We start from the raw sequence: 26,315 nt of genomic DNA, 5'->3' as shown, positions 1-26,315 counted from the left end.
CACATTGCTACGAAGCGTTTTTGTGAATACGAATGCCGCAAATTGATACCTACTTACTAAGGCTGCCAACCTGCGAATTTGCATCTTGTATAGCAGCTACAAGTGGAGTGAAGCTCTCTTAGTTCGGCCTATATCGACATTCGATATAATTCTTATTCAAGACTATAACCTCCTTCTCTTCAAAAACACAAAAGCCTACATCATATTATTAGAATACATGTAGTCCATACTCTAATAGAATACCACATGGTCGTAAATGCAGCTGTTGTGGGAGCCGCGTACCGAAGTACCGAACTCTAGTACCAAGATCACGTGCAGACGTGGGAACTTCGCGCACTCGCCCAATTCGTCATCCTCTTTCCACCGCCTTCCTTCTCGATTATCGCACAGTTTGTTCTGAGGAGATGAAAAATCTTCCGGGAATTCTTTTCTTTGTCTGATAGTTATGACTTGCGTGCTACAGTAGGCTCCTCTAATTTCTGGACCCGGGATTTCTCTTTCATTATTAGCGTTGTTTTGTGACGGTTGATGATTTAATTCGTGAAATATTTGGGCGTTGTTCGATTGCGATTTTCTGCTACAATTGATCGAATAGTGTTGAAGAGAGGCGGCCATGGACGAAATGGAAATTGACAGCGCCCCAGGAGGGACTAAAAGGAAGGCAGATGATGATATCTGGGTTCCGAGACCAAGACAAAGGATCAGGGTAATGCGCTTATCCCACTCTTCCACTCCCTTTCTGCTGGACTTGAGAGCGGCAGGGTGATTTTCGAACTATTATCATCAACTGACTTTCGCTCGTTACTAGGCTCTTGATCCCGATGTTGTGAACAAGATTGCAGCCGGGGAGATTATTGTTGCCCCTGTTCACGCGCTCAAAGAGCTGATTGAGAATGCTGTGGATGCAGGCTCGACGTCGCTGGAAATCCTTGTCAAAGATGGAGGTTTAAAACTGCTTCAAATCACTGATAACGGTGGTGGCATTGAGGTATTACAGCTATTTTACCTACAATCTCTCACTACCGCAGCTGACATTTTTCTCTAAAAGAAAGAAGACTTGGAAATATTATGCGTGAGGCATACGACATCCAAAATCTCCACATTTGAAGACCTATCGTCCATTGCTACATATGGATTCCGCGGCGAGGCTTTGGCCAGCATCAGTCATATTGCCCATCTTACAGTCACGACAAAAACCAAAGAAGCAGCTCTCGCCTGGCGCGCCCATTATCTAGACGGAAAGCTAGCTCCCGCGAAGCCAGGGCAGTCTGCGGAACCCAAAGCGGTTGCCGGCCGCCAGGGAACCCAAATTACAGTGGAGGACTTGTTTTTCAATGTGCCAACACGTCGAAGAGCGTTTCGATCTTATGCCGATGAGTTCAACAAGATCATCGACATGGCAGGGCGCTATGCAGTTCACTGCAAAGGTGTTGGCTTCACTTGTAAGAAGGCCGGCGAGGCATCCAATTCACTGTCCGTACAAGCGCAAGCAACAGTGATAGACCGTATCCGCAACATCTATGGCGGCATGGTCGCCAATGAGCTGATTGAACTAACTGTCTCTGACGATCGATGGGGGTTCTCGGCCAATGGCTACGTCACAAATGCCAATTATGGCATCAAGAAGAGCAATTTCCTCTTATTCATCAATCACCGCTGTGTTGAATCGTCAACCATGAAAAAGGCGATTGAACAAACATATACTGGCTTCTTGCCCAAGGGTGGCCACCCTTTCATCTATCTCAGCCTTGAAATTGACCCAGCCCGAGTGGATGTCAATGTCCACCCTACCAAACGGGAAGTTCATTTCCTCAATGAAGAAGAGGTTATCCAAGCTATCTGCAAGAAAATCGAGTCGGAGCTCGCTGCTGTGGATGAAAGTCGAACATTTTTGACACAGTCACTGTTACCGGGAGCCAAACCAGTTGAACCTTTGGACGAGGATGATAGCGATGTCGCCCCTAAATTCACGACACCAGCTCTCAGGAAGGTGCGGCGAAATTCAAATGACCTTGTCCGAACGGATAAATCTCAGGGCAAGATTACAGCCATGTTCTCGCCTGCCGGCCCCGCTGATAAAGCAGATTCTCCTGCTAGAGCAATGGAAGACGAACCGTTCGCGGTTCCGGAACCGATAGAATACACGACGATAGACCGCGACCAAATAAATTGCCGGCTCAGAAGCATCAAGGAGCTACGCCAAGAGGCTCGAGATGAGATCAACGAGGAGTTGACAGAGATGATCGCCTCTCACACGTTTGTCGGTGTCGTCGACGAGAAGCGACGACTTGCCGCTATTCAGGCAGGCGTGAAACTATATTTGATCGACTATGGCCACATGTGCTTCGAGTACTTTTACCAGCTTGGTTTGACTGACTTTGGAAACTTTGGCGTAATCAATTTCAGCCCTCCTCTAGATCTCAGAGAACTTCTCCAGCTGGCAGTAGAAAAGGAGCACGAATCCGTTGGGATAACACCCGAAGACGGCTTTAATTACAAATTCGTCGTTAAAACGGTAGCAAATGCACTCATCGAACGGAGAGAGATGCTCCAAGAGTATTTTTCTCTCGAAATCACACCTACTGGAGAGGTGGTTTCCATTCCTCTTCTTGTTAAAGGATACACCCCGTCTATCGCAAAACTTCCCCGATTCCTTCTTCGCCTCGGGCCCTATGTCAACTGGAACGATGAAAAGCAATGCTTCAAGACGTTCCTCACGGAGCTGGCAACGTTTTATGTCCCCGAAGCATTACCCACGACGCCCACGGGGGAAATTGAAGAAGAGGACTTGGAGGAATCGTACTTGGATGACGAGCAGGTACAAGAACTAAACAGTGATGAGATTCTTGAGGAGGTGAGAAAAAGGAGACAGCACGTTCGATGGGCTGTTGAGCACGTCTTCTTCCCAGCGTTTAGGTCGCGTCTTATTGGGACGACTAAGCTCATGCAAAACGCTGTTTTAGAAGTGGCGAGCTTGAAGGGGCTATACAAGGTGTTTGAGCGGTGTTAATGACGGGGCAGGAGATTTGTTGGGAGCATTCAACATAACGGCGTAATTGATATCAGATTGTTTCAACTTTTCTATGTCTTAAGTTGATATGCTTTATGATATGGGAGCTGTGTACTCAGAAAATAGCGAAAGCTACTAATGCTTTATTTATTCTAGATGCTATCAATTCGTCTATCTCAGCGTCACCTCTATTGGCTTGTGTTTCTTCTTGTACGCCAAGAATCTTGTCAAATTCATCATGACTTCGTCCGCCCTATCCCTAAGTTCTGGTTGGGCAGTCTTGTTCACGCTCTTAGCCATGGCCTTTGCCTTTGAAACAGTTCCGTCGAGGTGCTTCAAGAAGCCGCCTTTCCAGAAAACCTCTGCATCGTAGGGGTACTCTTCGTTTCCGTAGATATCAAAGACTTGGTTAAATGCCTCTACCGCATCGGCGGCAGGAGTGTCGGGAAGTCCAGCGAGCAGGGTAACGAGAAAAGTGCCAATCTCGCGGTTGAGGTCCGTAGGGGCAGGGTGAAGGGCCAGCTGACCGAGGACGCCGACGCACTTGACTCCGAGGGCTTGGAAGGGATCTTCGGGGTCGAGGCGGGCGGGCGCACCCTTTGTGGCCTGGTAGAGGGAAATGAACTTGCGGTGCTCGTTGGGCTGGAGGGGGGTCTCGCCGCGGAGGATTCGGGAGATGGCCCAGGCGAGACCGGTGATTTGGGTAGCGAGATCGACGTCAGCGGTGTCGGAGGCGAGTGTGGGTGAGATGATCTGTTGCCAGAGGGTACGGCCGATGGGTGTCCAAGCAGCTTTAATGCCGGCGTTGGACTCGTCGGCAAGATCGAAGAGGGAGACGGACCAGGTGATATTGTTGAGTGCAGAGAGAGCATGGGCTTGCATCTTAAGGGAGAGGTCGTCGGAGGGTTGGAGTATGGCGAGGCGGATCAGCTCGGGCAGAGCAATCTGGACGAGAGATTTGAGAGTTGGAAGGTGGTCGATGTTATCCTCTCCATGGTCACCACCCGTTACCATGTCCATATCGGCCTCCATCTCGTCTTCGTTCATGTCATCGTCTTCATCGTCATCTCCGTCTTCATCTTCGTTGTCATCTGCATCCGAGGCCACCTCATCCATGTTTTCATCATCGTCCTCATCCTCGTTGTTGTCCTCCTTCCCAGCTCCAGCACCGCTATCCTTCTTAGAAGATGGTTGCGATGGGCCACCCATTTCAGATACAAGACTTGTGCCGATAGACGCCAGCGTCTCCAGAGCTAGTTGTTGATACTCTGAAGGGCTAGACCAACTGCTGCCGTTGGCGACATTCTCCCCGGGGATATACGTAGCGATGGCTTTGGTGAGAGTTGGTATCAGATCTGAGTCGTCAGCCACATCGGTCTTTGGTGATATGTTCTTAAGTCCGAGAAGGGAGGCATAAACGTTGTGAAGGATGGCACAAGCCAAGATGCCATCTCCGCCGACATCATCCTTCAGGGTCACCAGTGCATCATAGCAGACGGTGTTGCCGCCAGTGCAGGTGAGTCTTTGGGCTAGATCGGAGTTATCCTCGGAGAGAATCATGAGACAGGCCATGGCATCTCCGCGGATATTTAATAGAGGATCCTGATCTTCTTGAGCAGTATACGTGATTAGTGTGAAGAGTAGATTGGTGATGGAGGAGTTGTTGGAAATAGCTTCCAAGATTTCGTCGCTGGCCTCAGCTAGAGCTGTTAGCAGCAAGACCAGAGACGCCGCAATGCTTGAGATGAAACCCTTCTCGGCCTTGGGTAGTTTGACATAAGGCGTATCGCTTGAGAAGACTTTGTCATGAATCTAGGTTGCACATTCAAGTCAGAATACTGAGCCGGGATTATTTACCTTGAGTTTACTTACCAGTCTGGAGGCAAACTCAATTGCCGTCAAGACGTCCTGTCTGAACAAATGAACACAGAAATCAGCCTCCTCCTCCTGGGCCAGGACCTGCAAAATTCCCCATCCGGCAGCCCGACTCTCGAGTGCAGCGTCTGTCAGAGTCTGTGTGAGAACAGTGTAGACAATCTGTTCTCGCAGCAGCAGCTTGCGGCACTTTGTGTCTTGGATAATGCTTGAAATGAGAGAAGCGGCAGTAGAGCGAGATTTAGGATCGGCGCTCTTGAGGTCGTTTATGATAGGTAGAATCTTGCTCTCTCTCAGAGCGGCCAGCTCAGGATCTGAGGGAGGCTTGACAGCTTTAGCCACGGGATCACTGCGATGGCCGCCTCTGGTTCTCTTTGATTTGCCCATGGCGTCGGTGTGAGGGAATGAGCGGGATTTATAAGAATTATTATATGAGTGATTGGTTTTATAAAGAGGATGATATAGAAGGCAGTGTCGTTATTTGAGACGTTATGGATGGATGGTAATTGATCTTTGTGTTGATGAAACTGTTTACATGCATGAAATATCAAAAGTTTTTTTTTTTTTCTTTACACTAACACTGTTGCTCGTACCCCACCATGGGATGGCAGCTACACTCCACTTACGGAGTATCAACGATAGTCTAAGATTGAATATGGGGCATTGGAACAACCGGAAACCACAGTTGAGCGCTTTTCAGTTGCTCATTAGTGCTTTAGGCGGCCGGCTATAGAGCTCTACACCCTGTAATCTTGGCATTCATCGGGCATTCCTGCCGCCAGTACTCGAGTAGCCTCATCAAATGTCACCCCTACAAGTATCGGCCACCAATATAACCGCTGAGTGCTACATTGGGCTCCCCACAATTGCGCCACAGGGTGCTATCTAATCAAGGCCTCTGTGCGACGACAAGCTCCCCCAAAATGGGCATAAGTGCCACAACACCGTTTTCATCTCTTCAACACTCTCACCTCTCATATTCTCTCAAGTCACATCGCTTGGAGGCTCTCGATTGAAACAACGAAAGCAATCCGGAGCTGATACAATCCAGCGATGTGACAAGCTGGTTCCCGAACCACCTTTACTTGATTTTGCTGTAACATACAATCGCCAACCAGAGCTGAGCTGAGTTACTATTGAAGTTCGAGACATCATGCCGCCTCCCGCAACACGCGGCTGGTCCTTGTCGCAGCTTTGGCGCGACGACGACGAGGAGATGGCCAACAAAAAGGACGATGATCTTGGCTTGCCTCGGCACACCAAGCATTCTGACCAGTGGCAAACCGCACCCAAATCTTCTCTTCACTGGACCACGCTGCTTCGGCTTATTGTATACACCGTTGCCCTCTTCATGCTGGTATATGGGCTGTTCAGAGTCATTGGGCCTGCTCCAGGAGCCTCGTCTCTTGATCCGGCAAACTTGATGCCCTTGTATGACACGCCACGGCCGCCTCCCAGATACGATGCACCTCGGATGGAGGAAGAGGGGCCAACCATCAAGACACCAAAGGCGCCCAAGCCACCAACACCAAAGCCTCAAGCCGAACCTCAAGCCGAACCTCAGGGCGGCAGTGGTAGGGGCATAGGTGAAAGCAAAGGTGAAAGCAAAGGTGCGGCGGAAGCTCCCAAGACATACAATGGACCGCTGAAGCTCCCACACTTGGGCCCGTCGTTGCAAGCCATCATCACGGACACCTCAGGGAGGCTGCAGAAGAATCGCAACGTCTTATTCGCAACTGCCAGTCTTCGGAGTGCGGCACTTTTACTCCCAATGGCATGTCAGATGGCTACAGAGCGCCAGAATTATGTACATTTTGCATTGATGAGCAGGAGTGATATGCCCATGAAAGAATTGCTCGCGATAAACGGCATCGATAAGGAGTGCCCTCTGATTGTGCATGGTACGATTACATATGTTGCCCATTCATTAAACCCCTCGGGTTGACGACAATACTGATGAAACTGAATATTTCTAGATGCTCGCCCTGACCATTCCACAATTGCAACCGAGGCGCGAATGTCCCTCTCTGTGGCCCGAGCTCTATGTAAGCTTAAAATAAGGACCTATTGTTAATATCTTTGCTGGATGTAATTCTAACAGGCAGCCTCTTCCAGACTATGTCAATCTTTACATGCACCCTCAAGCCATCATCATAGACTCCTCAGCTACCGAGGAGCACTATTTTCTCTCTGGCATTCGCGACGAGGTCCGAGGCACAGGGTCTACTCTGATCGAACTCCCTGAGAGGCCAGGCAATCGATTCTCGTGGTTGTCAAAGCTTGATGCTTCTGCGCTAGCAGGTAAGGCATCCTATTTCCACAAACTATTTTGATGAAGTTTGTTCTAATCACAATTCTGCGAAAGCGTGGAATGATGTCAGCTTTGACATTCTCATTCATGCCCCTCCACATGGTACAGGAAATCTGAAGCGGTTACTAAGATCTCTATCGAGAGCGGATTTGGCCGGCGTGGCTCCGCCTCACATGACCATTGAGCTTCCAACAAGGATTGATCAAGACCTGAACAATTTCCTGACCGGATATCAATGGCCGTCAACGGCTCCCAGTACAGGTCCGAAGCCAAAGCTTCTCTCGCTGCGTCACCGTATTCCTAGACAGAAAATAAGTGAAGAGGAGAGCTCCATTCGGTTCCTCGAGTCATTTTGGCCGACCAGACCGTCTCACTCTCATGTCTTGGTTCTGTCGCCTCACGCCGAAGTCACCCCTCAATTCTTCCACTGTACGTTTGCTTATCAAATTCTTTCTGGTTCCTTTCTGGCTGAGAAGAGACTCCGGATATGCTAACTTATAGCAGATGTGAAGTATTCCCTCCTGCAGCGACGCTACTCTGCCATTGCATCTCGCCAGGATTGGGAAAGTAAACTCTTTGGCATCAGCTTCTCGACACCAACAACATATCTCGACGGTAGCACCCAATTCGCACCTCCAAAACCACTCGAAGGACAGGAATTCGGCGCAGAAGGCACCCCCTTCCTGTGGCAGGCCCCCAACAGCGATGCGATTCTCATTCTAGGAGATAAGTGGGTAGAGCTTCACGGTTATGTGTCCCAGCTTTTGGAAAAGCGGCATGCCTCGTCGACAACACCAGATCTCCTCTCAAAGAAAGAGGTTGGCAAAAGGCATCCTGGTTGGCTAGAATATACGCTTCAGTTGTCGCGAATCCGGGGATACTTTACCCTCTACCCTACCCAGGTGACGGCCAATACCATTGTCGGTATTCACACTGATTTATATGAGGTGCCAGAGGAATATCAAGGCGAGAAGACTTCCGAGCAAGAACAGGACTCAATCAAGCATGCCACGGAATTGTTTGATCCCGCATCGCAGATAGACATGCTGGCGACGCTTCCGCACGAGGGCGAGTTACCACTCCTCTATCACCTCCCTTGGCTAACCTGGGATGGCAAAGAGACGTATGACGGTGCGATCCAGAAGATTGCTGCCAAGTACAGGCTGGAATTCCGCAACCAGGTCGGACAGTGCAGAGATGAAAATCCGGAAGCCATTCCGGGTTTTGATTCATATGCTAGGGATCTCTTCTGTTTTACCAAAGAGGCGTGAATTATTGTTATGGGACATGGCGCATGATGAGGTGTTATGGCGATTTATGGAGTTATGCTGGGGCGGTGGTGCCATCATATCGGGACTTTTGATCATTTTTTTGTATTAATGGGCAAGTGTATGCATATCCTTTTTGGGAGTCTTGTGTATTCCAATAGAAGAAGAAAATTCCGCCGAACTTGACCGGAAACAAGAAATTTGTGTATGCTATTGCGGTGTGCCTAGTTGCTGTATCTCGTCACCTTTGCCGTACTTTATCGACGACTAACAATATGATGCACGTTCCAATGATTGAAGTGGCTATTATACCCAACACCTGCGACAGCGGAGTCAATGCAGTGCACTTTACTTGAACAGAAATATCTAAACTTACCACCTGAGTCTTCCAGCCAGATTGCACAATAGCGGCTCTTCGACCATATAAATTGACGGTCCCTGGCAAAAAGATGACGACTGCGGTTAGTTCCCATCTGTAGATACTTAAAACCGAGGCTGGATAGAGGCAAATAGATGGCTGAAAGAGAGGGGTGAATCTCACTGATATAGTTTCCCGCTCCTAGAGCCAAAGTCACAACCGACAAGACCCAGAAAATCCCACCAAGAGGCTTTGCCACCCGGCGCTCGAGATCGCTTGGCGTGCCCTTGATGTGAAACGAGACGGTGATGGCGACAGAGACGATGGCCATGTATATCGACAGGCGGAGATACGAAAGGAAAGCTGCAAATGTTTTAGCTGCGAAACAAAGGAGAAGAGAGAGAAATGTCGCTTGGTAAGAATAGAGAGAGGTAAAGGCTGAGATTGAAACTAACTTCGCTCGTTGGCGCAGTGATCCCGCGCATCGCTACTTTCGTTGATGAACAAGAGGGGACTGGGCCACGGCCATTGGAAAAACGCGGATGGTTTGTCGAGGCCATCTGGGGATCTATACATTCGTTAGTATCAGCCTTTCTCACTAATGACGCACATCGTATTGTAGTAGACAATCTTAAAGGAAGCATAAAAGATGGTTTTGACATGCCCTAGTTCGCTGACTTCGATGGGCTCTGTGAGAGCGAGGAACGGGGCGCAGCATCTTGTATTGCCGCCCTCTTCATCAGACATGCTGCCTGTTGTTTTTTTCTTAGTCTCCTATGTGGTGATATTTGATTTCTTTCGGAATTTTGGAGGTTTTTTAATTGTATATTGGGATGTGGTTGAGCGCGATTCACGGAAATGGCGGAATGAATAAAGTTGCTGGAGGTTTTGAGAAGGCGAGGTTGAGAGCTGAGATGACGTCGGGAAGCGGCCCGGAGCTCACGTGCGGGTCTACCATGGAACATCATATGAGCCCGAAAGCATCACGAGACGTTTGTATGCAACAGGCTTCTTTTACTATATATATATATATATATATATATATATATATGATTTTATTTCCATTCTCAGTACTTAAAATCAATTAAATGCTGTTAATAGGCAAATCCTATAGTAAAAAGAAGCGTTGCATTTAACATTCCATGTATATACCGACTTTTTTCAGTCGAATAACCCGCTTCGCCTCGGTGGACCAACGATCACTTATACAAAACCGCAGCTAAAATTCACAACCGCCAGTTCTTTTTAAAAGCCCCAAATCTCATTCCATCTTCCTTCTTCCTCTCTCAGAGGGCCATCCAGTCTTCCAAATCTCGCAGGCTGCTCCGTATTTGCCTCTGGCAAGCAAACCCACTCTCTAACACAGTCCGGCACTTCCTCCTTGATGTGCGCAATGCAGATGAGCGCCTGTTGATCCGACAGCCCCTTCAACTTGACGGTGCCATCCTTGGCCTGCTGGCTTTCGACAATCTCCTCGCCTACATACGTCTTTGATTCTCCATCAGTGAGGAACAGAGTGCACTTATCCCGAACAGCGTCGTCCATGCCGCTAAAAGACTCGTCTAAGACGACAATATCAGGCCCCTTGATCATGGATCGCACAAACAGCGCCACGCGCTGGGCACTAAATGAAATCTCGCCAAACATGTAGTCGTCAGCCCACTTCAGGCCCTCGCTGTTAGCAGCGCTGTTCGGCTTCAGCTCCGGCTCGAACCACTTGAGCGCGGCCTCGACTTTCGCGCTCGCTTCTGCGTTCAGCTTTGGTTTCGCTCCAAACGTCTCTGCCCAAGCATTCTCAACCACTTGTCTGATTGTGTGGCTTCTCGGCATGTGCTGGTGAACCTCTGGACTGGAGTGGCCGATGCGAGACTGGATATCCCAGAACGTGAGCGGCAGCTGTCCAGAACCTGGCTCGGGGAGACGGCTACGTCCAAAGAGCTTGATGGGCAAAGAGTAAGTCTGTGGGTGATCTGACCCGAGAAGAGAGACAATTGTCGTCTTGCCCGAGCCGTTAGGACCAAACACACCCCAGCGCTCGCCTCGCCGAACAGTCCAAATCAAGCCTGCTTTATCACCTTGAGGTGTCTGCTGTGACCAGTTTCCAAGAGCAATTTTGTCGCCGTAACGGACCTGGCATCCATCCATTTCAACAAGAGGTTCGGCATTAGGGTTGACAGGTTTCTGTAAGTGGGCAGATGACGATGATGAGGCATGTGTCATCAATGCTTCTTTGGACAGGACTCGCCCGATATCAGCCAAGGTGTGAACTGGCAGTTTCTCATCCTCTGCCAGCCCACCCACTCTCACGCCATGAACGTACTTTTTCAAGCCATCCAGGACAATCTCCTTGGGCCCCATAGACTCAACTTGGCAATCCATCCTCAAGTACACCAGATGCGTAATCCATTCTGGTAGAGGATCCTGCGGCCTCGCACTCAATACCAGGCGAGGGTTTGCTTTGTTGGCAAGAGACTCCAGCAAGGGACTAAGTCCCGTCACCGTCGGAGGATCAAGCCCCATGAAAGGCTCATCCAAGAGCAAGACTTCAGGCCTTGTGAGCAATGCACGGGCTATTCTCGCCCTCCTGCCCTGCCCGTTACTGAGAAATGTCACGGGCAAATCAAGTAAATGTTCCAGTCGGAGATCTTTGACAACACGCTTCAATAGATCGGCCGAGATTCCACCTTCCTGCTCGCTCTCCTGGGCCGGTGTCTTGGCAGGATTCAGCTCCGTATTGCCCAGTAAGAAATCTCTCAACGAGAAATCAGTAATCTCTCTGCGAGACTCATATCGTGCAGAAAGATACGCAGATGTCGTCACCGCACCGCTCAACCCTCCCGCCCCCTGCTCAGCGTCAAACCCAACATACTGAATCGCCTTATTGGGAGTCCTCAGTCGCGACGAGACTGCATCTGAGGACAAATACGGATACGACCTCGCCGTGGGCGGCTCACATAGCAATCTTCCCCTGAGTGCATGAAGGAAGGTCGTCTTCCCGGACAGCGAAGGCCCCACGATGCACCAGTTGTGCGGCTGTGGTGTTGATGAGGGCAGCTCAAACTGGAGATTTTTGAACAAGGCTGGATTCGCATGGGATGATTGCGAATTCGGATGGTGCCGATAGAAGGTGCCATTGGCGATGCGGATGATGGGCGATCGCGCTGAAGGTGGGAGATTCCTGATCATAGTTGCGAGTCCCTCGAACTGCCGTTGGAACGTCTATATGGTGGTGATTCGTATTGTAAGGTATGACTGGAATACGGAAGATTGAAGGGATTTTCAAAACACTTTACAGGCCCAATTAGATTCCCACAGAACCAACAATAAACCGCATGAAAAGAAAGAGTAGGAAATACGCGCAAGAGAAACAACCAGCTTATTCAATGACACACTCACTCATTACATGAGAATTGATGTTGACAGCCAACTTTCTCCGCGATCGGGCCGCACTCCAGGGTATTCTCAAGGTACCTTCTCGGGTTCCCTTTGAGGTTTAGCGCTTCCTCAAGGCGGCAGGATGACAAAAGATACGTACCCCTCCTTCGCAAGAGAGCTTGTGGGGACCTTTTGAGCTGGACGCGAGGCTGTTTGGAGCCTGTCAGTCTGAGAGCAGCAGAGAAGCATCACATAAACTCAACTCAACACCGTCAATCCAACTATCGCCAGACCACGATTGTCTCTTCTTTTTTCTGGTCTTCCTCCATTCGACTACTTGTACACAGCGGCTGCTACGAGTTGGTCTTGTCCAGCATCCACCACTTCGCTCCTCGTCCTTTACAGCAAAAGCATCCTCCCAAACCGCCATCATGGTAAGACCATCTACTCTACCCAAAGCTCCCTCTCCTTCCAAACCTCAAGCTAAACCAACACCTCTCCTCAGTCCATGCGAATCGTCCCCGCCTCCGGCGCCCCCTCCACCTTCAACCACACAAACCACTCCTCCTCCGCCCCCTCCGCCCCGGGCATCCACGACACCCTCCGCCACGGCGTCGGCATCTCCCCCTTCGACGCTGCCGCCAACAAGCCCGCGTCCTCCCACCCCCTCGAGGCCCGCCTCAAGAGCTGGGAGGCCACCCAGGAGGCCGTCCGCATGGAGACGCTCAAGCGCACTTTCGGTATCGCCGAGCCCATCCGCCGCGGCATGGAGCTCAAGATTGTCCGCGACGGCGAGTGGCGGCCCATGGCTCTCGGCGCCGGACTTCCCAGTGTCCATGAGGATATTTTGAAGGGCCGGGAGGACACCATCACCTGGGAGGATGTATTTACGGGCAACGAGACGAGGGCCCTGCCCGGGTTCCATGACGAGATGGAGAAGAAGCTCAAGATTAATCACTAAGGGGGGATGTGGCCAGTAATGAAGAAAGAATAACAAGCAAAAATCAAAGTACCCATATGTATGCTGGTTAGACAGGGTCGTTTCTAGGACGATACAGGATTCTGCTTCCCGATTACATGAAATAGATTAACGATTATAACCATTACGGAAAAGAAAAAAAATATAATTGAAAAAAAAAAAATTTGATTAAAGAAAAGAACAAGAGGCACCATTGTGATATCATTTGCATGGGCTGTATCTACACGACGCACCGTCATGATATGAATATGTTCTGCATTTCTATCCTGCTATAGCAACAATCACCCCCGTTTCCGAAGATCAAGTCCACTAGTATTATGAAAAGAGCGTATAAGAGCCGAAAGCAGAGGATACAATTGTACAATGAATCAATGATATGATGATGCGCCGGTAATGACTCCCTAATTTTCCCAATTCTTCCGCGTCTTAATTTCCCATCGCGCTGCTTCCCTGAATGGCTAAACGAGAAAGGAAAAGGATAAAACAACAAAATAAAACACACGCAAAGGGCGGGGGAGTACTAAAAGTTCGAGACAGCTTAAAGAAGCTGCAAATAAAAAAGCAGAGAAGAGCGAATGAGAGACACTGGGCCTTTCCACGCATAGGTAGTTCTAAATCGCTGAGTGCTTTCACGCAAGTCAGGTAATTTTCAGAAACCACTTGAGCGCCAAGTCGGATGCCCGTCTCAAACAAACCAAGGGTCTATGCAAACACATCCTTGGCGCGTCCGAACATGTATAATTGCCACCGTATGTTTCAACAAGAGAAAGCACAAAGTACCAGACAGTCAGCACTGTCTGTACCACACGCTAGGATTGCTTTATAGAATGACACAGCAACGACCCTCTCGTACACGGTCCCCATCTGTGGTGCCAGCAGGGAGGCTCTTGCTCCCAGACTTGGGTTCCTCTTCATCAAGGTCCTGGGGCCGGATGCTCATGTGGACCACATTGGGGCTATCGGAGCTGAATTGGTACTCTGCAGACAGTGTCAGTATTGGAACAAGATTGAAGAAGAAATAGTAAAGAATCGACTTGAAAAGACAAGCACCAGAGGGAATTGTAGGATTGGATTGTACATACTCTTCAACTGCTCCTTATCGTCTAGAAGTTTGCCAAAATGAATCAGCCGTATGCTGCTGGGACTGGCCGGTTTGGCCTCCCAGTCGGATCTCCACTCCCGCAAAATCAATTCCTTCAACGTATAGATGCTGATACTGAAAGGATCGGGGTTGCCGTTGTCATCCTTATCGGGCATGTCGACGTGCCTTTTACTTAGGTATTTCGCGTCAATCTTGTACGGGTGTCGGCCTCCAGACGCCAGCAACAGGGTAATGTTGCAAACTGGGCCGTCGGGTCCAGATCCAGCTGGCTTGATCTCCTCTTCAGCTGGGCCGATGGCCATGACTGAATCCTCCCGCTGCAACTCTTTGGATTTTTCTTCCTTTGGGCTATCTTCCTTGGGGGACACGTCCTTGGGAGCGTCTTGCTTAACAACCTCCTGCTGAACGATATCGTCTTTCTTGTCTTGCTCGAATTTTAGAGCCTCTGATTCGGTCGCAGGCTCGGGGGCATTGTCAATCTGTTTGCCTTTTGATGATGAGTCCAGAGTAGATGTCTCGCCTTGGTCGGTAGATTGGTTGGTAGATACAGGCTCGGCAGAGGGCGTCGCGACAACAAGAGTGTCCTTGGCTACATCGGTTGTCGCCTCGTCTCCAGGCTTCTCATCTGCCTCCGACGTCTGAGCGATATTATTCAGCTGCACGGCATCGGTAGGTTGCTCGAGACCTGAGCCGTTTCCAGGAGCGGCGCTACCACCGTTCGTGGTCGAATCCGTAGGAGCCGACATGTTTCAGTAGGGAGGCGCCGTGGCGAAGCGCGAGGAATGCGGGATCGGTGCAGCACCACCAAAGGGGTTGTCGACGTCGATGAAGGAGCGTATTAAACGACTCAATTCATCCACGACGAATAGAGAATAGAGCGCGTAAACAAAAAATGTATGTCGCTGGGGTGGTAACGAACGTTTTCAATGCAGCAAGGTGGGCTTGACGGTCTCGGCTGGAGACTGGCTGCGCAGGGAGTGCGAGTATGGGTAGATGGATGTTAAGGGAAAAGGGAAAAAAGCGCCGTTGGAACAAACCCAGTCGACGACTTGGCAGATCAATCAACGAACCAGCAGCAGGCTCAGCGACCAGCCCAGATTCAACTTCCGGGGACACGGGGTGTGGGGGGGCGAGGAAACGACGATGAGCGGGACTCCGGCTAGAATGTAGAGCGAACAGGCGACGAATGCGCTAGTGAAATCGAGCGCCGCTGAGAATTCAAGTGCTGTGCTGCTTCTGTCGACTGAGGTAACTTTGCCCGATGCAGGCGGAAAAGCGCAAGCCTCAGAGATGGCTGGAGACGGAGACGCTTGGGTGTGGAAATGAGTGCCCTAGTTCGATGAGCCTTGCGGTCTTCCCGTTTCCTTTTCTTGCTTTTCCTCAGGCCGCGGGTACAGGGACAAGGGTAAGGGAAATGTGATGAAAACGATTAGACCTAGGAAAGATGGAAGAGCAAGCGGAGATCAGCCGCAGACGAACGGGCGAGCGAGCGAGAGTATCTTCGTTATCTCAGCATGAAGTGGACTCCGTATTCCCAAGTAATCACAGCAATGCGGCCGAGCAGACCCCTGTCGCTATAGCGCCGACAGCACACGCCAATTGGCCGCAAAGGGACACACAGACGAACACAGTGGCGCGGGGAAGCAGGGCAGCGGTCCGGCACTCCGCGGTAAGAAATGAATGGGATTGCGCTGTTGATGAAGGCCGCTGGAGATGATTTCTGTAAGTTGAAAATATCAAGGCAGACAGTTACGTGTGGTAATTGTTTCGAGGGAAATAAACACTATTTCTGCCGCCTAGTCGGTGAGAAGCTTGATGCAGAGAGGCACCTTCCGCTTAATGCTTGGTAAGGTATAGGTACTGCTGACCTGAAGCTGAGAGTGGACGGAAGTACCTTAGTAGGTAGTTAACAGGTAAAGCACCCTGTCTTGAAAGAAGCAAGTTGATGCTTTCAGGAATTGGGATGTAAACAAGAGCCGCAACTGCTATAAATTTCGCGTATCTACACGGTATGTATTCGGCTCGAGCAACAACAAGTTCGAAATTTACGAATTGCAGTGGCCGTCAGATCAGATACGGACTACCGCGTACTCGTATCTGCTGGCATCTCTCCGTTTGCCATCTGCGTGCTCCTCCCAATCCCCATTTTGAGACGAGACACAACTGCCGCCGAGACCTGGAGCCGGATCTGATCGAATCTCGGGACATGGCTAAACAGAGGGCCATCGACGTCTTGTCTTTTTCTCCTGGGCTGCTTAATCCTACCGATACGAACTGCATCCTCTGCGATCGGTTACACGAAGAGCTAGCAAACCCCTTTGCTGGTGGCGCCGAGAACCCGCGCAGCTGCTTCATCTTGCGCACTCACTCCGTGTCAAGTCTGCCATACGTACTCGCACAGACAAAGATGGCGCCATTCATGCACTGCTAGACGATCTATTGGACAAATATCTTCCGCTATTCATCATTGCCGGCGGCTAGTGGCTCGCCCTGCAGTAAACACTTCATACTGACGCACCGCCTTCTTCTCAAGCTCCAATCTCACCCACTTTCGGCTTCTTCATGCATGATAAACTCCCCTGGCATCAGCCAACCATCTGCCGCTCTCAACCTTCCTACCCGGGAAAGCGTTGCCGTTCTCAAGCCAACCATCAAGGGCCAGAGACAGGGCGACGATGGACGATTCCATCTTCGGCTGGGCAAACAAATAAACAGCACAGGGGAAACAAACGAAACCAATTGAGCCCGTTTCTTTTGGGCGACGTGGGTTGGGGCTTGGGGCGTTCGTTAGAGCTAACCGTTCCGCAGGCAACGGGACGCCACCCAACACAGAGCCCATCATCTTGGACGCCATCTACGTCTCGACTGATAGCCATGACTCTTTACGCGAAATATTGAATATTTGAATTGAGTACTCCATAACGATCAAGTTAACTTGTGGCTGTTTGTTAGTGCTCTAGGCCCCACCGCAATCGCCGACATGATTGCGATGGCGAGTGGAAGGAGATACTACAAGTACGTTCAGCTCCAAAGCTACGGCACCTATCTACAATACGGTACGATATGCTGCCCATTCGCGCTCACCAAGCTCTGTTCTCCTGATCGAACTTTACGTGTCCCTTACGTATATCTACTCGTTAGTTGGTGTCATCGAATCCAGCAGCCTAAGGACGCCTCTTTCATTCCAACCACCCTCAGCACTCTCGTCTGACAGGCACGCAAACTCTAAAGAATTATCGACCAGGGTATGAAAACCTGCAGCCATTGAAGTAAAAAGAGCTTGTAAATACCGGGAATCCCAAACGTCGATGGCAATTTGCAGCTCTGCAATCTCCGGCTTAGATGCTCTAAATGAGCTCCGCTCGCTGCCGCAGTTCCCGACCGCGATGCTCCCCACAAGGCTCAGCTCTACCAGGCAATATCATGGATGTTTCGTGCCGTGCTGAGAATGATAGTGCTACTGCTAGTGGCTGTATCAGCACGGGAGTGAAAAGGGATACCAGCCGTCCTGTGACACCTCATATGCAATATTGTGACTGGGCAAGCTCGTACGAAGCTGCCCATCCTCATTTGAAGAGCAAACGTACTGTAGACACCAAGGAGATTGCCGTCTTTCATTTTGGTAGCACTCAATGTATGTGCGCCTTGTAAGCTGACACGGCAATCCCTTGACCTCGTGCCGAAACTGGCATTTCCCCATTTTGGACGCAACAAGTTCCCGTTTTCGAAGCGTCTTGAATCGACCATATATGTAAAGCTTCATCGAAGAGCAAGAGTATAATACACGCATTGCCACTACAGACACGAGTAGGTAATACGCGTTTATACCTGAGCAATAGTGATATCACACACATCATACACAGAGTATCGCTCGGATGCCTGTATAATACTACTGCACCTTGCAGATGAGTCCCGCAAATAACACATACAATCGACGGCAATCTCCCCAAAGACCCTCTCGTTTCCCCACAACAGACGGGAATGTCATGCTGCTGTTCTGGCTCCACAAGGCATATTTGCAGACTGCAAGATATTAATAAATACCCTGTCAAGCCTCTTTACCAAACCATGTAGTATGCCTTCGTCTTGTCAAATAACGCTGGTGGTGCTGTGGCTTGGTTACTAGGATTGCAATTCGAAACTACCAAAGAAAACTGTTGGACAATTCGTCACGACGGACTTCTGTCTTATACCGAGGTATACTGAGGTGTCTTGGTACTACAACTAAAAAGTATACATTCAAAAACTATTTGCAGTCAATAGGTAAAGTAGGCTACATTCTAAACCAGATCGTACAACGCTTCTCGAACCAAGATACGTAAAGTAACCTTGTAATAAGTAACAGCATCAGTTTCATCCCATGATTCGGCGTCTCTTCGTCTCAAGGCAATTACGCCCCTTATTTCACCCAGCCCACGCCTTGTTCCCATTTACAAGACCAACAAGTCGCCGTTGCTTCCCTCGCCATGCGCCGGCTGCAGTACGGCTTGCGGTGCCAGAGCGTTGACGACATAGCCTGTGCCATTGAGGCCACTTCCGCCGAACCCATCGTCCCCGCCGTCTATTCTCATTGCCGCCATCTGTTGTGTCCCAATGCTGGAGAAGTAGGCGTCTGCGTCATTCACCGCCTGCGCAAGGTTGCCTCCTCCATTGGCAGCGGGCGAAGCGGGCGAAGGGACGGCGTTGCGCGTCCTTAGATCGATATTGGTGGGCTGACTGCCATTGCCAAACATGCTGATGCTCTTCTGCGTTTCAATATCGTTGGCCAGATACTGCTTCTGCAGCGCCGGAGAAGCAATCAGCTTTCGTGGCCTAGCAGAGCGGAAAACAGACTGCACAGGCTTGAGGTACACGGTTGCTAGGGTGCCGACGTTGAGACACATTTCCTCCAAAGTTGATGACTCTAGTCGCTCCGACTCTGCTGTGATCGGGGGCTTCTCTCCCATGACAATGCTCTTCGCTGAGTTCATGTCGGTCGACAGCAGCCGCCAATACATGTAGGCCCGATCACGCAAATCAGGGTTATCTGTTTCTTCGGTGGCCCACTTGAGGACTTTTGGTACCAGCTCTTGGCCCTTGGTCGGCCTCTGGATGAAAAGCTTGACGGTTGCGGTGAGAAGCGCCAGCTGAACCTCTACAGGCTCTTCCTGGAACGAGTACAGGAAGTCCTCCAGCAATGCGTCGCTGTTTTCTATACGATCTGCATATTGGCCAATGACCCAAACCATGGCAGCCTTGGCTTCCGGCTCATCAAGTGAGTCCAAGTGCTCACAGAGAGTGCCAATAATGGATTCATATTGATTTGGATATTTGCGGAAGATATTCCGAATCACCACTGTGGCTTCCTGGACGATATACGTGACCTTGGTTGCAACAAGCTCTAGGAGCAGGTCGATGCATCGTCGAGCCGCGGGCTCAATCTTGATGGCGAGCTTGCCGATGGCGCGAACGGCTTTTCGCACGAAATGGACGTCAATTTCAGTGGCATACTCTCTCAGCTCGGTGAGGACCTCATCAATGTTCTTCTCATTGGCCAGCATGAAGATGAGCTCCAGCTTGGTAACTTTGACGTAGATTGGATCATTGTATTTGCAGAAGAAGACGCGAATATCGTTTCGCAGCACCTCGGGCCGCCTTTGCAGAATGAGGAGGGCGTTTCTGAGTGCGAGATACTGCACTTCGGGACCTTTGGCTAACAGGGTCACCAGAGGTGGAGAGAGTTTCTTGCAGAGTGCCGAAATCTGCTTCTGGTCCGCGATATAGTTCATCAGGTATAAGATCACTCGGATGCAGGTCAGGACAACTGATGAGTTGGAGTGAGAGAGACGAGGAGCTATTCGCTCTGCCAGCAGCGATGCTTCTCCTGACTCTTGAGGGACATATGACATGAGCGCCTCCAGGATGTATGTCTGACCCCATCTTGACGGGTGGTTAGCTAAGCTTATAAAAATACCAAGCCCAGGTAGAGGTAAGATAAACTTACTCGGAACAGTCAGCCAGGATAGCAACCATTTTGGAGGCGTTGGTGTAGTCAATAGTTAGCTTGATGGCATCGCTCCTCTCCCATATGTCCATCAAGCCAGCCAGCGCACTGGCAACAACTGTGGGGTTGTCGTCCCTGAGCAGGGAGTTCAGTCGATCGATGAGGTCTGACTGCTCCACCATGTGCCTGTCGTGGTCGTAGAGCTTTGCGACGCAGAATGCAGCCGTCTTTCGTACGTATGGATCCGAGTCTCTCAACATATGCTTCACCAGAGGAACCGTGGCGGCGACGAACTCGCGCACATGGATATACGACATGGTCCGCAGAGCCAGCGCTCTCACCAGGGGGTTGGAATCTTCCATGTCCTGATTTCGTCGGTTAGCTTGCCGATGCGTATCCAGATACATAGCTTTTGCGCTTGTTGTTAGACTCACATGTTCCAATATCGGGATCGCATTGACCGCAATCTCTGGTCGAACTCGCGCATAGTTGACCAAGTATAGAAAACACCTATCGGCAGGAGTATTAGCATCGTTTGTGACATCTGGATGCTACAAGTAGAGTCTGGGCGGGCCATACATTTTCTTGATCTCCAAGCTCGAGATGTGCATACATTGGATAATGTCGGGAAACAGCGCAACCATGTCGTTGTTGCTCATCGTCATGTTTGCTACAATCCGCTTGAGCGCAATCTTCTTGGTCGCATAGTTCTTATCCTTCTTTCCGCCGCTGTTCAGCTCGAGGCGCAGCTCCGCGACTTTGCCCTGTGACGATCTTAGTTTTTGGAGCGAAACAGTCGGCATGTATACGAAGCCCAGAGGCAGAGCCATCATGTCATCAGCTTGCGCAGTTGCGCAACAAGGAATGTCATTGTTGGAGCAGACGCCGAGAGATTAGGCACACCGCAGCTATCGCAGTCTCGCAAAGAGCGCGGCCGAGGCACTGTCTTCGTCGTCGTCGTCGCCCTGCAACGATGCAAATATGATGATGGCAAATACAAGCGGCGAAGCAGTAACAATGCGCACAAAGTTGCGCACAAGAAAAACCAACAGGATAGGGAAGAGGCAGATGAAGTAGACGGGCACTTCGTGGATGCCACATCCAACAGAGAACGGAAAAGAAACAAATAAATGAGTGCTTACCCGAGCGAACAGCTTGGAATCCCCTCCACCAGCGGTGTTAGACATGGTGTCGACAGCTACTAACAATTACTTCCTCCTCCCCCGCAGAATCGATGCAACGCAGCCTGGTCTGGTCTGGTTTCTTGGGATAGTTGCTCCGTAACCGAGTGTCGTCACGCGCCGTTGGCACCCCTTGATAAAAAAGCTCCAAACACACAGCAGCAGCGTAGTTGGCGGCAGACCCCCCCCTAGCTACAGCCTCCGTTCGATAGAGCCTTGTTCGATGTGCTGGCTAAACCGCCTAATTGTGAAACGGGGTGGCGTATGTAATGCACACTCGCACTCACACCAACCCACTAACTGCTCAAATCACACGAGACGGAATGTCACAAAATGTTTTGCAGGAGGGCCCAGCCGTCGAGGTTTATCGGCGAATTCACACCGTCGCATGTACTATGTCGTGAACGGAACGGTTATCGCAGAAGAAGCGAGCTGACCAATCGGTGCCGACACGCGCCCGTTCTTTGCTGCCGCTTCGGCTCGCCGCAGGGTCGTCCGAGGAGTCGCGGATCGTGGGGCTCCGGGATAATTGGAGGTCGAGGGGCTTGAGAGGCTTCGGGTCGGTTCTGTGGGCGCGAGAAGACGGAAATCTTCACTCTCTTTTGCGGCTCAAAGGTCGCGAAGGCAGTGATGGGAAAAGAAAAGGAGGAAGCGCGCGCCGGCAGGGTCGGTATGCAGGCAAGGCTCTGAATGGGCCATGCATTTGGGCGGCCGGGGCTATCGATAAGATGGACCGCAGCTGCTACAGCTAATTACAGGTGCTGTGGGCTTGGCGACCCACCATTAGCTAGTGGTGCTTTCGGACAGAACAGCAGTGCAGTGACACAAAGCATCATCGACAGCTCCAGGCCATTCCAGCCTTTCGCAACATCGATCGCAGCGAACCGAGGCGAAAAGAACGAACCTCAATCAAGGCAATAAAATATCAGGCAGTCCAGCAATTCCACTCGCAGACATGGCCTCCAACCAGGACCCCGCGGTGCCCTACTGGGTCGCCCAGCTCAACTCCCCTCCCGCCGCAAAGTCCAAAGTCAACGGCATCATCGATCCTCCAGGCTTCTCTGGAGCGCCCAGCGCCCCCAAGGTTCGTCAATCTCAGCAGAACTGCTAAAACAAGAAAACTTGTATCAAAGCTAACACTAAGCCCTCTCTCCAGAAAGGAAAAGACGTCAAGACACAGCCCCGGAAGCCTCCCTCAGCCGAAGAGAGAGACACGCTCAAGCTCAAAAAGGCCTGGGAAGTCGCCCTCGCGCCTGTCAAGGGCCTCCCCATGACCGCCATCATGATGTACATGTCGGGCAACTCGCTGCAAATCTTTAGCATAATGATGGTGTTCATGGCTTTCAAGAACCCCATCGTCGGCCTAATGTCCACGAACCAGGCCTTTGAGCGCTTCCAGACCGACAGCAACTCGGGCCAGATCTTGCAGACAAAGGCTGTTTACGTGGCGATGCAGTTCCTGGCACTAGCCGTGGGTATTTGGAAAATCAACTCAATGGGCCTATTACCGTACGTTGAATCCTCTCGCAATAGAACCATAGTCATGGGACTCTTTCTCTATCATTGTTATTTACTGACTTGATGCTAGGACGACACGATCTGACTGGTTGATGTGGGAGAATTTGAGAGAACCTGTAGAGCACGCAATTCTAGCTCTATAAAGAAGAGAAACAATGAAAATTAATAGTATAGTAATGACGACTTTCATGAGTAAGGTACATTATGCTATGGACGGATCAGCCGTCCAGTTACCAACGCCACTGCCATGCAGATTCCAAAATGCGATGCAACGCTATTCTTGAACCAGGTGTATATATGAGGAAAAAGTTAAAAAAAAAAATAAAAATAAAACAAATCTCATGCCATCATAAAGGACATCATCACCTTATCTCGTCTCTGTCGGCCTCGACTCTGCTTGCTCGCTGTCAGTGCTGTTTTTCCTCTTCAACTTTTCAGCCCTCCAACGAGGGCCTCGCTTCTCAATGAATCTAAGCCAAGGCAGGCATGCTACCATGAGTAGTGCTAGGAACGTAAAGCACCAGCCTCGGCCCATGGCGTCAATCATGTAATCCACAACGGCAGTGGCCCCCGCTCCAAACAAACAGCGGACGAGATTGTTGGCCGCTGCAGCCGTAGCTGGTGAGCCAGGATATAAATCAACAATAAGGGTGTTGAGAATGCTAAATGTGCTTGGGACTAGCATGCCGATAAGGAATATAAGGACGAGGGGCACGGCCACGCTCGTCTCCGCTTGCAAAGCCCAGCCATAACCAATAACAGCAGCGGCGCCTGCTAATAAAGAAGGATAGATGGGTTGAATGCGAGCAGATTCTATTGGAAAGTCGCCGATTTCGTTTCGCCGCCCATGGCTCGCGTCGACTCCCAGCTTCTTTGCGATGCGGCGGTAGTTCCAGTCCACGACGTATCCTTGCAGAACAACTGTCAAGCAGCATCCGAGGCCGTACGGCAAGAAACACAGCCCGACCTCTAGTTCGTTGTAGTTATAGATTTCTGTGAATAGCGTCGACAGGGTAGCCGCAACGAGGATAAAGTTGCAGTAGATAATGGCTGCAATGAGCAGAATCTGGCTCATCTGCTTGTCGAAAGTAATGAGCAAAGTGCCCAAGGGATTGGGAAACCGCATCTTTCTCTTGGGCCCAGGCTCTCGTTCCTCGCCCGATTTCCTTCTCTTCAGAAACTCAACCAAAGTGATGTTCCATGATTGGGGTGGAATTGTACCATTTCCGACAACATTTCGACACATTTCGGGAACCGTGGCAACCCATGGAACCAGCCATACGGCAACAAAGATGGCGCAGAACCAAAAAATGGATGGCCATCCAAGGTATTGACTCAACAACCCCCCTATCACTGGACCAATAGCCGGCCCAATGTTGATTCCAACACTGACAAAGCCCATATACTTCCCCCTCTCGGCGGTTGGCGTGATGTCCGCAACAACGGCATATGAAAGAGCAAGGGTCCCACTGCTTCCTGCTGACTGGAGGCATCGTAATACAAGGAGGGCGGCGTAGTCGCGTTGCAAGGCGAGGCCAATGTTGGCAAACAGGTAGATGATGAAGGCCACGATAAAAGCGGGTCGACGGCCGGCCATGTCGCCGAAATCACCAAAGATCGTTGGCGCGATGCCCTGGAAGATCATGTAGGATGTCAGGGTGAAGTTAATGAGCGAAATGGAGACGTTGAGCTCTTCGGCTATAGCATCCAGTGCTGGAAAGTAGATGTGTGCTGTCATAGGAGAGACAACACTGGCCACGGTTGCCATGATGGTGATCCATATCTTCATGCGGCGAGAAAAGATGCTGTAGGGCTCGTTGGTTGTGTGTATGGTCCCCAGCTCGACATCGTTGAAAAGGCTCTCTCCCTGGTTTTGACATGTTGGCAGCTCTGCGTTGGTATGATCCTCGAGTTCAGTAGGCGGATTCCGGATAATCTTCTGATCCCCGAGTGGTTCAATGTCAGATTCTCCTTCAACCGGTGAGATGCTCTCGCATGTCTCTTTGTCGACGGGCTGTGTCGTTTCATCTTGCTTCATGGCGACGCATTCGCATTGGCCACGATGCCAACTGGGCAAGATGGACGAGGCGGCGAGATAGGATGATGAAGATGAAGGATTCGAGAAGGGAGAGAAAGGTGGAGGAGAAAGAGGAGATGCTTTCAGCTTCAGATCGGTAGGGTAGCAGCGGAGACACTTGGCTGTGGACGATCGAACTTCGGTTTCCCCACAGATTCGGTCGATGCCCGTTATCTGCCCCCGAAAAGCCGGTGTCTCCCTCGGCTCTCGTCTGATCCAGGGCCGCAGAGACTCTTGGCTCGAATCGGGGCAATTATTCCGTCAGGGATTCAGACGCCCTGCATCGCAGATACGATGGAAGGAAGCAAAATCAAGTTCCAAGCATTCCGGGGAACCATGGCATTTGACTGCCGAGAGATGATGCCGTCGTCCACGTCGCTTGATACTAAGACCGAAGACAGTAATATTTAGTCTTTGCTTTTAATACACATAAGACTTGTAGGGTCCGGGAATAATCAGTAAGGGAGAGGCGAGAAAAAAAATTCCCCTGCCATTAGCATCGCGCCGGCACGCCCCTTCCTCCTCGGTCGACGTCCGAACGAAAAAGAAAAACCCATGATATCTTTCCCATCCACGAATCACAGAGTTGTGTAGCCGTTAGCTCCCGCCCACACGCAACTCAATGTTGCTTTGGCATTAGCGTCGATATTCTCCGGTGGCGCATCATGATTTTCCGCATCCAACGTCAATGGTTTTGAAGTGGAAACGTTGAGCCGAGCTGAGTGTCATCAAAAGATTCGGCTCAGTCATCGCCTGTCTGTCTCCTTGGATGTCTATCTCATCACTTTGCTTCCGGTAGTAATATACATCAACTCTGCTCCAAGAAACACGGGGCAATACTCGGCGATCAGAACTGTTGGTAGGCTCTTGGAGGAATAGCGTCGCTGATTGGCTTCTTCTGTCTCAGTGTTTGAGAAGCCCGATCTTGGAAGCGGTAATTGAAGCTCGTGCTAAAGCATCAGGGGAGGATTATCTTCATTAGGAAATGTATAAGACGCGAATCTGCAGCCTCCCCCCCCTGCTTTTGCATTGACACATCACGAGCACTCATAATTAGTAGTCCCTGAAGGCCGCATGTGAGATTTGAGCGGACATGGTCAATGGCCGATATTGGTCGGATATTTTGCTCAGCACTTGCAGCAATATGGCTACCCCATGAATCGTAGAGCAGCAAGTTGATGTCGAATATTGGCGGAAATAGTCCGGGCCATGGATTTCTGTGGATCCATTTCCAATTAATTAAAGAAACTAACAATATTGGGTGAAAGCATTCAGCCG

General features: G+C 50.4%; 10 protein-coding genes across 10 annotated transcripts; 4 read left to right on the top strand and 6 right to left on the bottom strand.

The window, feature by feature from the left end:
* Window positions 1–613: 613 nt before the first annotated feature.
* Window positions 614–3,010, top strand: T069G_01436 (histidine kinase-, DNA gyrase b-, and HSP90-like ATPase domain-containing protein; the record flags this gene model as incomplete). Its single annotated transcript, XM_056168646.1, has 5 exons — window positions 614–706; window positions 809–988; window positions 1,049–1,825; window positions 1,901–2,818; window positions 2,873–3,010. The coding sequence occupies 5 exons, from the start codon at window positions 614–616 to the stop codon at window positions 3,008–3,010; spliced, it is 2,106 nt and encodes a 701-aa protein (XP_056033962.1).
* Window positions 3,011–3,181: 171 nt separating this feature from the next.
* Window positions 3,182–5,272, bottom strand: T069G_01435 (uncharacterized protein; the record flags this gene model as incomplete). Its single annotated transcript, XM_056168645.1, has 2 exons — window positions 3,182–4,822; window positions 4,883–5,272. 2 exons carry the CDS (start codon window positions 5,270–5,272, stop codon window positions 3,182–3,184), a joined length of 2,031 nt encoding a protein of 676 aa, XP_056033961.1.
* Window positions 5,273–6,038: 766 nt separating this feature from the next.
* Window positions 6,039–8,467, top strand: T069G_01434 (uncharacterized protein; the record flags this gene model as incomplete). The annotated part of the gene is made up of 5 exons (XM_056168644.1): window positions 6,039–6,786; window positions 6,862–6,930; window positions 7,001–7,186; window positions 7,251–7,625; window positions 7,701–8,467. The coding sequence occupies 5 exons, from the start codon at window positions 6,039–6,041 to the stop codon at window positions 8,465–8,467; spliced, it is 2,145 nt and encodes a 714-aa protein (XP_056033960.1).
* Window positions 8,468–8,721: 254 nt separating this feature from the next.
* On the bottom strand, window positions 8,722–9,569 carry T069G_01433 (uncharacterized protein; the record flags this gene model as incomplete). The annotated part of the gene is made up of 4 exons (XM_056168643.1): window positions 8,722–8,783; window positions 8,841–9,185; window positions 9,278–9,390; window positions 9,487–9,569. 4 exons carry the CDS (start codon window positions 9,567–9,569, stop codon window positions 8,722–8,724), a joined length of 603 nt encoding a protein of 200 aa, XP_056033959.1.
* A 498-nt stretch (window positions 9,570–10,067) lies between these two features.
* On the bottom strand, window positions 10,068–12,008 carry T069G_01432 (ABC transporter domain-containing protein; the record flags this gene model as incomplete). Its single annotated transcript, XM_056168642.1, has 3 exons — window positions 10,068–11,188; window positions 11,258–11,699; window positions 11,763–12,008. 3 exons carry the CDS (start codon window positions 12,006–12,008, stop codon window positions 10,068–10,070), a joined length of 1,809 nt encoding a protein of 602 aa, XP_056033958.1.
* A 620-nt stretch (window positions 12,009–12,628) lies between these two features.
* On the top strand, window positions 12,629–13,158 carry T069G_01431 (proteasome maturation factor UMP1 domain-containing protein; the record flags this gene model as incomplete). Its single annotated transcript, XM_056168641.1, has 2 exons — window positions 12,629–12,631; window positions 12,703–13,158. 2 exons carry the CDS (start codon window positions 12,629–12,631, stop codon window positions 13,156–13,158), a joined length of 459 nt encoding a protein of 152 aa, XP_056033957.1.
* An 838-nt stretch (window positions 13,159–13,996) lies between these two features.
* T069G_01430 (ubiquitin-2 like rad60 SUMO-like domain-containing protein) lies at window positions 13,997–15,024 on the bottom strand (the record flags this gene model as incomplete). The annotated part of the gene is made up of 2 exons (XM_056168640.1): window positions 13,997–14,154; window positions 14,259–15,024. 2 exons carry the CDS (start codon window positions 15,022–15,024, stop codon window positions 13,997–13,999), a joined length of 924 nt encoding a protein of 307 aa, XP_056033956.1.
* Window positions 15,025–18,708: 3,684 nt separating this feature from the next.
* T069G_01429 (non-SMC mitotic condensation complex subunit 1 domain-containing protein) lies at window positions 18,709–21,448 on the bottom strand (the record flags this gene model as incomplete). The annotated part of the gene is made up of 6 exons (XM_056168639.1): window positions 18,709–19,545; window positions 19,612–20,197; window positions 20,262–20,626; window positions 20,696–20,771; window positions 20,841–21,025; window positions 21,404–21,448. 6 exons carry the CDS (start codon window positions 21,446–21,448, stop codon window positions 18,709–18,711), a joined length of 2,094 nt encoding a protein of 697 aa, XP_056033955.1.
* A 949-nt stretch (window positions 21,449–22,397) lies between these two features.
* On the top strand, window positions 22,398–23,103 carry T069G_01428 (uncharacterized protein; the record flags this gene model as incomplete). Its single annotated transcript, XM_056168638.1, has 3 exons — window positions 22,398–22,526; window positions 22,599–22,951; window positions 23,031–23,103. 3 exons carry the CDS (start codon window positions 22,398–22,400, stop codon window positions 23,101–23,103), a joined length of 555 nt encoding a protein of 184 aa, XP_056033954.1.
* A 224-nt stretch (window positions 23,104–23,327) lies between these two features.
* Window positions 23,328–24,998, bottom strand: T069G_01427 (major facilitator superfamily domain-containing protein; the record flags this gene model as incomplete). The annotated part of the gene is made up of 1 exon (XM_056168637.1): window positions 23,328–24,998. One exon carries the CDS (start codon window positions 24,996–24,998, stop codon window positions 23,328–23,330), a length of 1,671 nt encoding a protein of 556 aa, XP_056033953.1.
* Window positions 24,999–26,315: the final 1,317 nt, after the last annotated feature.

This window comes from Trichoderma breve, chromosome 1 (genome assembly GCF_028502605.1).
Source record: "Trichoderma breve strain T069 chromosome 1, whole genome shotgun sequence".
In the NCBI taxonomy this organism is placed as follows: Eukaryota; Fungi; Ascomycota; class Sordariomycetes; order Hypocreales; family Hypocreaceae; genus Trichoderma; species Trichoderma breve.
Note: the sequence above shows the minus strand (reverse complement) of the source record. Positions and strands in the feature narration are given on the sequence as shown.